Genomic DNA, 12,095 nt, shown 5'->3' on the forward strand with positions numbered 1-12,095 from the left:
GTCTGAATGTGCGGGGAGAAAGGGTGGGGGAGGATAGAAAAGCGTGTCATGGAGTAGGTTATCCCAGTTATGAAAATCATCATCATCTCTGAGACTGAGCTGACAAATACAGACCTCAAACAGTTTATCTAGTTTTTTTTAAACCTGCATTTCACAGTTTCTCAGTTTTTTTTAATTATATTTTATTAACTGCATACTTCATTAATGTCAGTGGAGTAATTTCTCCTCTTTTTCTTTTATTTTCTTCTCTCCCCATTGCTGCTGCTGCACCTTCTTTTTCTTCCTCCCCTCCCCCTTAGCCCCCCTCTCCCTCCCCTTACCCTTCACTTCCCTCCCACTTTTCTCTCTCACTCTAAAGAGCACTCAGTCTCTGCGCTCCCCTTCATTTCCCGCTCCAACATGTTGGCAGGAGGAGGCAGAGGAGGATGCTGCGCTCTACCCTCGGTGCGTTCCTGCCACCTCTTCGGCCAGCGCACACTGCCTCTGACTCAGACACAGCCTCAGCTTTCAGTTGTCTCCGCCTGAAGGACTTAAGAGAGGAGGTGGAGGAGGAACCCAAGGATACACTGGAGATCAGGAGCTCTCACACCAGGGTCCCCAACAGGAACAATAACAGCAGGAGAGTGGAACAGAGCAACTGCTCTTCATCTGTGGTGGAAACTGCTAATACCTCAGCCGTGACCACCTCCTCCGCCTCCTCTGGTTTCCCTCCCTCCTCTTCCCCCTTATCGGCTCCAAGATCCATGTGGCAAGAGGCAATAAGGAGGAAACGGTACCTCCTGGACCGGACAGGGGAGTCTGGTGAGGGGGAGAAAGGAGGAGGACGAGGTCAGGAGAGGAGGAACAGGTCTCCGGACTGGCTGTATGAGTCCTACTACTGTATGAGCCAGCAGCATCCTCTCATTGTGTTTCTGCTGCTCATAGTGATGGGAGCCTGCCTGGCTCTACTGGCTGTGTTCTTTGCTTCAGGACTGGTAAGCTGCTCATTCACAACATGCGCAATACACACATACACACACACAGATGCATTATGCAAATTTAAAAAGTGCAAATAAACATCCGGGACCATATGAACAGATGGACCAGCATAATATGTTAATTACATCCCTGTAACACAACTGTAAATTCCACTGACAGTATGTATAAGAAATCCATATCAAGTGTAAGCTCTGTAAACAGCGTGGACTGGTACATCTTGGCACGTGGGTGCACACACACACACACATACTGCAGATTCTCACCTATTCTATAAGCACACACACAGTTTGCTCACTTGTCAAACACAACACATGAGTTCCTCTCTTTCTCATAGCCTCATAGACTAGACACACGCACACACACTAGTGCACACACATACCATTGTGCTTGTGCAACACCTATATGCACACACATGCACACTCACAGCATGTGGTCCTCATCGCAGCACTAATGTGAAGAGAAGGGTGAGATAAAAGTGAGGGGGGAATAAGGGGCTGAGTTATTGTCAGAGCTCATGGTTGACTGAACTACAGAAAGGAGAGCTGTTTCCCTCTGTCACTATTTTGACAGGGTTATCTTCGCTCCAAAAACCCGAAAAACTCAGTGCAGTGAAGGCAAGGCACTCTGTGAAATAAGAAGACACACTGAAGTTAAAATTTCACTCCAAAGTAACCTGCCTGAGTTATATACATCTAAAAGTTTTGATAACAGTGTGATGTATTAACATAATCTAACGATTGATTTTTAGAGGATGCGAAGATGTACTAATATAACCTTATTATAGCTTATCATATTTTTGCATTAGCAGAGAGCCTCTCCCATTTCTCGTCTCTGCTGAGTCTACACACGCACACACACACACACACTCTCTCTGCACATCAGAGAGGTCACCAGAGCACCGTATTGAATCTAAACATACAAAACACAATGAAAACCCAATTAAAAAGTTGTCTCACATGGGAAAGTTATTTGCAACATGCACTATCACATATAGCCAACAGATGGTGAGGTAAGCAACATCAGTGGTTGGAGAGCCAGAGAATGCTTTTCCATGCAATCAACACAATCACTTATGTCTAATTAGGGAACTGATTACATTCTTTATCAAAAAATTAGAGGAGACAACGGTCTTTTAATCAATCATATTTAATCTGGCAACTTCTCTGATAGTTGATTGTATTTTAAAAAGCTCCTGCAGAATCAGGTAATTGTTATAATAGTGATTTTATTATTGTCTTGCACAAGGGGAGATATTTAAGCGGTTAATCATCATTCATCATTTTTGTGATTCATCACCTTAGCCACAGCTGGTATTTGTACCAATGAATAACGTTATGTATATTTTCATCATGAATTCATTATTCAATCCATCTGGTAGCATTTGTTTGCGTGGGTCCAGACCCCTGAATCCGCCCGCTCCACCGAATCGAGTTGACTTATTCTGCTGGTGTGGCATCATGACATGAAACAGCAGTTTCTCTGTTGAAAAGCAAATGATCCAAAGAGCGCTGTGGAGGGACTAATGATTAGCCAATCAGCACCACGGGCGGGACCAACACCGTTGTCAAGCTGTGCGCCGGAACCAAGGACGAGTAAAACTAGGCAGTGCTGATCAAATATGAATCAAGATTCTGTTACTGCATCACCTGTTTATCGCCTCAGATGTTTTCAGAAACTTATTTTATTGTACTGTTTAGCTGTAATATTAGAAAGTTTGTGACCCAGCTGCCATGTTGAAAACAGACAAAACCAAGCACCGCCCACCTCACAATACGTCATGTCATACACCATGTCACCACCAGCCAGAGCGTTTAGAAGTGATCGAATCGAATCCCCCTCCCCTACGGAAATCGGTTAGAGTGGAGGCAATGTCAGACTGAAGATGGAAATAAAGTGTTGACAATTCTGTCTGATGTCAATCAAAGCAGTTGTGTGAAAGCTGTGGTTAAGTGTACAGGTAAAGTTAATCAGCAGCTAAAGCATCAAATATCAATGTAGATTCAGAAAGATGGATGCTGCAGAGCTAAAAATATCCTTTGATATCTTTAGTTTTGGGGAAAATATATTCCTACAACCAGACACTAAAATATAAATCACCAAGTTCTGGTAACAATGTTTTTCTGGGCCCAGAATGAACAAGCATCTCAGTAAATGTCTGTTCCTGTCAGGCTACTGCTCAGTCTATCTGCCCTACATCCTTTCTTCTTTTTTTTTCACTCTATCCCTATGATGGATAGGCATTGCTTTTGCTTCTCCCTTGTTTTTTTTTTTCCTCCATCATCCTCTATTTCTCCCCATGCCTGTGTCATCTCTCACCTCCTCATAGTCTGCCTCTCTTTTATTTGTATCCTATCATCCCTCCATCCTGCTAGCTGGCTGACCTAAATCCTTTGCTGTTTTGGAGCTCTGCTCTGGGCGAGACAAACTCTCTGTGGCTCTCTGCAGCCACACACATCCTCTCCTGTCCCACTGCATTGACTGCATGCATGAGAAGGAGACAGAGGGAAGGTGGGGGTGGGGGCAAAGAAGTAGAAGGAGACTGAGAGAAGGAGGACAAATCTAACGAGCAGCATGGAAAGAGAGAAAGATGGGCAGAAAAACAGATAGACGGTTAGGCCACTTCAGAAAAAAATGATGGAATGAATGAAAATGTGTCTGAATGATCAGAAAACTAATACATATGCACTGACTGCAGTGTATAAAAACACATTTTTCTACTTGAAATGAACAGCTTGCATGAATGTGTAAATTTTAACAACCCAAGTAAAAATAATGCATGAAAAGTTGAAAATTCATTCTTTGATTTGGCCTATGTGCTGTAATTTAGACAGTGACAGTTATCTTATTTTTTTGAGGATAGAAAAGATTTATGTGAGATAAAATAAAGCTCTGTCTTCATGGATGGATGGAGATACAGACTCACTGAACAGTGAGGTCCTTAAGTGAGCAAGTCAGCAAATTAGCCCTGACAAGGTGCTAAATTTAAAGTAGGAATCAGCGTCCATCCAGTAACAATATGACACAGGAGTGCTGGGATGAATCCATGCTTCCATGCAAAGGCAGACAGCACAAACAACTCATTTCACCGTGCTATTCCCCTACATCCACCTTGAAGAAACTCCTGAAATTTTTATTACAACTTTAAGATCTAAGTGTGTTTCAGAAAGGCAGCATCAAATCCATTATGAATGTGACTTTACTTTTGCTACTGGTTAATACTGGTGGCTTTTTAGGGTTTTTCCTCACTTTGTAGGTTTTCTCAATGTATAGTATTTTTAAAATTTTGAATTTGAAAAGAGGATATGGATTACTAACTCGTAAATTGAGCCACAGTGTTATAGTAATTTGATTACATGACTTTTTTCTGTTTTCTCTTAGTCATATCCCTACCAATATGTAAATCTATGGGGATGATCAGTTTAATTCAGTCATCTAGGAGCAGTGCCACAGCGTACTCTGTAAGCTCAAGAAAAAACCTCTCAGACAAGAAAAGGATGACTTGTCTTTTTTCTTTCCTAGGATGGCAGGCAAAGCAGTCCAGAGAGTTACGCTACATATGCATTGCCCATTCATGTGTGCAATGTTGGCTATATAAACATGTAAATTGACTATGTTGCTATATAACAGGTACAGGACAATATAAAGCAAACAATGATTCCATAAGTAAGAGAAAGGTGCTGGGAATTATGTATGCATATATATGTTATATAAACAGCATTATTTTATTACATAAACCTGAAGGAATTTGATCCAGGTGATTCAGAAGAGACATTTTGAAGCATTTAGTGGTTCTTTACAGATATTACATATTTTGTAGTCATATTATATTTCACTATGTGTGTTGGCATTCCTTTTGAGTCACGATTTCTCGTGGCTCAAATAGAAAATTAAAGCTAGTGAAGGACATGCAGAGCAAAGGGGCATTTGTTTCACTGACTTCCTTCTCATATTACATCTAGTAATGAGGGGTACTTTAGCAGTGGCACCTTGTTCTGTTTATAAAAGTAGGAAAATTAGAATCTGTTTTATTCTGTTTGTATTTTCAGGACTCTAAAGAGGTAAGACAGAGCTAGAGAAGCAGCTTTTTATAACACAGGCTCTTTCATGCTCCCTGAAGATGCCTCAGTCTTCTGAATTTGCTTTTTTTTAATGTATTTGTTTCTCTCAGACAAACATATTTTTCCCTCTAATTAATTATCCCTCCTGTTTATGATAAATTACATATCTCTTTCCCACAGTCTTAGCCTGTCTGCCCATGTGTCTCATTGTATGTGTTCTATTTTATGTTCTTTATTGTTTTATCCTGGTTATTCTTTTTCCAGAACGTTGAGGACCATGTGGCCTTTGTAATCACGGTGCCCACAGCGTTGGCCATCTTCCTGGCTGTGTTTGTACTGGTGTGCATTGAGTCCATCTTCAAGAAGCTTCTACGTGTTTTCTCTCTGGTCATCTGGGCCTGCTTGGTTGCCATGGGTTACCTTTTTATGTTTTCTGGCGGGATCGTCTGTCCCTGGGATCAGGTAAGACAAAGAGATGCATTTTGCGGTGAATTTATTTGTTGTAGAAGAATAATGTGGTACATTCTGTTTTCTTTGCTGTGTTTCTGCTGTTTTACATGGAGTAGAATTTAGTGGAAGAGATTTAGTAGCTTGAGGCAAGGACAATATGACAGATTGTAAATGGTGACTTTGACTATACAGTACATTAGGACAATACATCATTCTACATATCTCTGAAAAATGAAATGCTGCATAGTATCTCAGCGAACCAAACATTGGTCAAATGCAACTAAGCACATAAACAACAAGAGGTAAGACAGAAATCTAGGCCAGCTGATTTTGTATGTTGCGAATGCATTATTATTCTTTCATTTCCTTGCTCTTTTCTCTCCTTAAATCAGCGGCGTTCTCAGTGAACATCTGTATGAATGTTTTGGCATATTTTGTGAGAGTCAGCCAGATAACCCCAGACATATTTATTTTTTTCACAAGTCCTACAAATATGACATTTCCCTGATTGCCAGAAAACAGCATGAAATCTGGTAGCAAGAGGGTCTAGAGATTTCACTTGGCTTTTATTCACTCGTTTTCTGTTCTGCTCGAGTCGGCTTCTACCTAATACCTAAATATAAACAGCTGCTTCCCAGCCCAAATGTGATTTTTAAGTCTGTGATTAGAGAGTAGACTATCCCCTATCTGTGGTGTGGAGTGTAGATAATGAACATGGATTAATGTGAAACAAGACTTGGGGATTCAGATGGCCTGGAAAAAAAAATCTCCTTAAGCTTACATTTCATCTCTTGTGATTTCTGACCTACATTCTAAAACAGGTCTTTTAAGTTTTGGATTGATCACGATGCTGCCTGACATTTCATCATGTTTTCTTGTCTTTTTCTTTGTGCTGTGGCCACAGTGAGTGCTAGTAAAGTAACACGCACTCTTCTTAAAAATCTCTACAGATTATATGTGAATGATATCAGTAGGATCAAAACTGTACTATTAAAGTCTGGCCATCTGTTACTAAAAGAGAAAAACATTTTTGTTGGAACAGTAAAACGTCATAGTTAAGTATATTAGACCTCTGTTAGATTTGATTTGATGGCCAGCCACAGCTACAGCTAACAATGTGATAGTCTCAATTAAGTCTTCATTAAATGTCATGGTCTTTAAAAATATTAATCGTGTATTTATTTTATTGAAAAATATTGGTTGTCATTGTAAATGTCATTCAAAGAATTCCTGGTTACCTCAACTAACAGGAGCATCTATTATATATATATATAATACCTTCCTTTCAAATCTTGTTATAAACCGGTTGAAATGTCCTTGACTCTCCTAGACCCTGACCAGCCATCATTCAGATGTCATTTCTTTATTAAGTGCTTTCTTCTCAATCTTATGAAATTATTTAACAAACACATCCATACATCATAAAATCAGATTACACAACATTGAAAACAAATGAGAAAAGATGTAAATATCTGATTTAGTCACTGATTAATTACCCAGTAGCTGGTCATGGAAAAAGCTGTTATATTGAATCATCTTGCTGTCAGAAAAGAAGAGCAAAGGATTGATCTGTGATCTAAGGGTTTAAAATAGCAGTCATTGTATTAAGCATTGAAAGGGGAAGAATAAAGAAAACACCACAAAGTAGACATTTTAGGTTAGGCTATGTGCAGGACTGAATGAGAGGTTGTCTAATGGCTCACTGCTGAACTGCTTCTTTTGCTGCAATATGCTTTGTTACAGTTGCAGATTACTTTGTCCTGACTCACCTACAGTACCTCTGACGTATACTTTATGGTGGCTGCTGTGGAAATTTTTACCCTTATGTTGTATACCCAAAAGTGCTGTGAGATTTTTGTGGATTTGAGGTGTTTTGCTATATTTTTACACTTCACAGAGGGATACAGCTAATGGTACATAGAGAGCAAAAGAGTGTGTGAGGACAGTATGTGTTTATGAAACAAATCTCACTCATTGTCCTTTGTACCAGCTGCAATCAGCTGGTACAAAGGAGGCCTGGCAAGTGTGTTGAGTGAAACTGTTGTAAATCAACTTGTGTAAATCAATAGATAATTTTTGTCCAAACATTTATCAAGATTCTTAGGGCACTTTTGTGGGCTTGCTGACTATTTCCCATGTGGCTCTCTCAATACCACGCAATGGCATTTGAGTCAGTATGCATAAAAACTGCTGCTCATCTGACACCAGTTTGCCCATAAAACCTATATGGACTATTTTTGAGTGTTGCAGCATAAGCATAGGAGATAGAATTTATTGTGTAAGTAAAGCATACATTAAACTTTAGCCTTTATGTCTGAGATGGTGTAGGAGAAATGACTGACATGTAATTAAATGTATATATTTTTTAATGAATATTGAAAATGTTATGAAAATACAGGCCATTTTTTAACGCAGTGAGAGTATTGTTTGCACCTCAGACTTTTTCCAGAAGTTATATATTATATACCTGCATGTTGTACAATATTCTGAAACAACATTACAGCTGCAGCTAAATGTGGCAAGACAAACAAACAGCAGCATCTTCATTGCTGCAGCCATATGCTTCCTCACTGAACATGATGTGAAAGCTGTACTCATTCAGCAGTACTTGGCAAGACGAATGTCTAGTGTGGATTCGTCTATCACAAAGAGGTATCTAAAGATGCACTGATTCACACCCCACTCTATTCATTCCTTTCTTCTGCTCACAGAAAATGTCAGACCATTATGCAATTACTGCTCTCTGACTGCTGCATCTTAGCCATGTTAATTAACACTTATCTGGAGAGACATTATTGTTGACTGGCACTGCATTCTGTTTGTGTTTTTAGGGGCTTGATGCCATATTATAGCTTAAGGAAATTAAGTATTAAGTATTAGTGAAATGAATGTGAGTCACATCTGCTTGTGCAGTCACTAATGAAAAAGCTTTGAATAATATATATTAGCTGTTTGCCAATAACCCAGGCAAAATGAAAAAGAGTATTAGCATTCTATTAGCCTGCATGGGTATTTTTAGGCCTTCCTTGAGACACGCTGGTCACCATACTAGAGGAGTTCTTCTTGTCGCTCAGACTAAGAGGGGAGGGCCTCATTTCCCAAAATATCTTATGATTACACTTTAAAGTACCTTTAATTTATATTTTGACTTTATGCCTTATGATTACCAATCACCATTAGCTGGTTGGCTAGAGCTGTTCCTTTGTTTTAACAAAACAACTAAATTATATTTAAGTGTAATTCTCAGCTATGATGTGGACAAACCCAGTCTGAAGATATAGACTGATCTGTAAACCATCAAATCCTATCAAGAAGTCATTATACTAATGAGCTGCCATTCACTTTAAGCTAATCTTACCACTTAAAGATTTGTATTTTTGAAACGGACACAAAGTGTCAGGTGTGTTGTTGATGATGATCCCTGGAAGTTGACATGGTTAAAGAATTTTGATGTGATTTGATTTAAGATGATGACTTTTTAAAAGAAATGGGCAATAAAAAATGATTCCAGGATTCCAGCTGAATATGAGAAGGGACAGAAAAGGGATCATTTTGATGATGCATTTAACACTTAGCACTAAAGCTGTCAGCTACAGAGATACTTAACCACATGATCAACCCAACTGTAAACTCATTTTTGCGGGGGAATTAGGTCACTGCTAACCATGTGAATGCTTTAATTGATTTAATTTGGTTGATTAGATTTATGTGTTTTATACTTCATAGTTTGCATAAAATGTATGACAAGATTTTTGACATGTGGAGATCCAACATAATTAAATCCAAAGACCATTCTGGATCTCAACCTGGACTAAATTTTGAAGACATTGCCCTCCTTGCTTTTTTAAGTTCTTCCCCTTGTAATCCAGGACGTGGAGCATGCTGAGCATTTGCTTATTAGACAATTAGATTAATAACCAAGTCTTTGAATCTGTGGTCACCCTGGTGTTACTGTGCAGTTGCTAAGTGGATGTCTGCTCCAGAAAAAAAATGGAGGGAGGCAAAGTAAAAGTCAGTTAATTAAATGCTTTCAGTGCTGTAGAGAGGAGGTCGCTATGAGAGGTAGGGGAATGAAAGAGTGATTAGAGGGAGGGCTTCATGCTCTCCCACTGCCTTACCTGTCATGTATAGCTCTAAGCTCATTAGGGATGATGGCTTTTGTCCCATGTCTTTCATACAGTGTTGCTGTTGCTAGTCAGCGGATAAAAATGTTGCTGACCAGAGTGACAAAACAAAATATATATATAATAAAATATAACATATATTTAAAAAAAAAAATAGTGATAACGAAAGGGCTTGAGAATAAGTTGCTAAGATATCAGCATGTACAGTAATTGAAAAAAAGTGGTTTGAAATATAGCAAGTGGAGAGAGCAAAAGAAAAATGAGACATACAGAGAGAGATGGAGCCATGAATACATAGATGATGTTTAGATCTAAAGATTTCTTTGTATCTGAGTGTATCTTTCTTATTGCCTTCATGCTGATATACAGTGGTTTGTGGTTTAGTTGAAGTGTATAATTTTACTGGAATGTACTAGAAACACTGAGTATGAAATTTCTTGCTTCCCTCCTTCCCTGTTGTAAATTTTATGCTCTAACACACACAAACATGTACACTTGCACACACTTACAGACAAGTGTGTAGTCATGACAGTACTTGCTATGCAACAGATTATTGAACAAGTGACTAATCTAAGGGATAATCTATTTCAGACCAAAATCATTTCCTTTCTATAGAATTGCTACGCTGAGTGAATCAGCGTAGCAATTCTATAGGAAGGAAATGATTTTGGTGTGGTGTTTTTAGTGTTGAGTTCAGCTTTGGATAACTTTGAAGTGCAAATTTGTGCTGCTGACATATTGTGCTGTTTTGAAATGGGAAGTCCAAAATGGAAGAGGCTATAATATCAGCTTTGTCACACCATCCAGACACAAGGTGGAGCCACTCTAGGCAGCCTGTTGCAGCAGCTCCTGTTAAAGTCTTTGTGTTTTTGTACTTTTTTCTTCTTGCCAACAGCACTGCAGGAGTATCCTTTCTTTCCCTGAACAGCTGATCATAGTCTCTAAACCTCCATTACTCCTTGGAGTTAGGCCCCAAAATCCTAGAAAAGTTGAAAATGCCAAGCACACAGGGCAGGAGCCAAACGAGAGCAAGGAGGAGAAAGTACAAGCCATTTCTTCTTTCCATCATGATGGGAAATGTGAAGTCCCTGCTGAATAAAATGGACAACCGCGGTATGCTGACCAAGACCCAGCGGAGACATTGGGAACGCAGCATTATGTGTTTCACAGGAAAATGGCTGTAGGAACATATTCAGAACTCACCGTCACCAACTTTCAGACTCTTCAGTCTGACAGAGACTGCAGACAGACAGCTACTGTGTTACCCCGGACATTAAACTGATCACTGTGAGTCTTGTGTGTCAAGTGATTGTTGTCGCTTACCTCAGACCTCAAGTGAGCACGTCTCTTGACCCTCTGCTGTTCACCTACCACCCTCAGGTTGTGGTTGACAAAGCCATCATCTACCTGCTACAGCAAGCATATTCTCATCCGGACAAGCAGGGCAGCACTGTGATTTCTCCAATGCCTTCAAATAGCACTTTACAATTTTGCCTCTCATTCATATGCACACACACACACACACACACACACACACACACACACATACACACCCCAACGGCTACCAGGCAAGGGGCTGGCGTAACCATCAGGAGCAATTTGTCTTGCTCTAGTACACAGCCACCACTTGAACACAATCCAGCCCCTGCTGCTGAGAGAGTAGCTCTAGAGGATGCAGATAGACGCCTCCACAACCTTCTCACTGTTCACTAAGGGGCTGTGTGTCTTAACAGATTGTGAGCAGCCCAGGAGCACTGCAGCGGACCATCCTATCCCCTTTTCTTTTCACTCTGTACACTTCCAACTTTCAGTACAAGTCTGTCTGCAGAAGTTTTCAGATCTCAGACACCTGGGTGGACTGTGTTGTGGAGTTGTGTGGGAGCAACCACCTACTCTTAAATGAGGCCAAGAACAAGAAGATGGTGGTGGATTTCAGAAAGAAGAGGACAAAAACAAACCAAATTTCCATCCTTGGAGGTGGAGGTGGTGGAGGGTTACCACCTTGACAACAGACTGGACTAGAAGTGCAACACAGAGGTTGTCTACATGAAGGGACATGTGTGCAGCAAAATATTGCACATCTTTTCCCAGTCTCTTGTGGCAAACGCAATATTCTTTGCTGTACTCTGCTGGACAGCTTCAGAGACAGTGACACAAACAAACTGAGTTGGAAGACTGGTTCTGTGCTGGGGGACCTCTCTTGAGCTCTTAAAGTTGGTTGTGGAGAGGAGGACTCTGCACTAACTTAAACATCATGGACAATGTCTCTCATCTCCCCCACAACCTACTGTTCAAACAGCGTAGCGCTTTCAGCAAGAGACTTGTTCCATCTTGCTGTGACAAAGAACGCAACATGAGGTTATTCTTGCCAGCTGCCATTACTCTGTTCAACGAGTCTCATCTGTGTCGAGACAGGGGACTCCTCTGGCAGTGAAGTCTCACCTCACTCCCTCACATAACAAAGACACACAGCTCACCTGGACAT

General features: G+C 40.2%; 1 protein-coding gene across 1 annotated transcript in view; it reads left to right on the forward strand.

Annotated features, from left to right (window-relative positions):
• The first annotated feature begins 309 nt into the window (after positions 1–309).
• Positions 310–12,095, forward strand: part of adcy2a (adenylate cyclase 2a) — a 66,509-nt gene continuing 54,723 nt past the window's right edge. Inside the window, exons 1-2 of the mRNA XM_042423135.1 lie at positions 310–974; positions 5,301–5,498. Coding sequence (XP_042279069.1) covers positions 426–974; positions 5,301–5,498 — 747 coding nt within the window. The 5' untranslated portion in view covers positions 310–425. The remainder of the gene's footprint in view (positions 975–5,300; positions 5,499–12,095) is intronic.

Source organism: Thunnus maccoyii, chromosome 10, assembly GCF_910596095.1.
Source record: "Thunnus maccoyii chromosome 10, fThuMac1.1, whole genome shotgun sequence".
NCBI lineage: Eukaryota > Metazoa > Chordata > Actinopteri > Scombriformes > Scombridae > Thunnus > Thunnus maccoyii.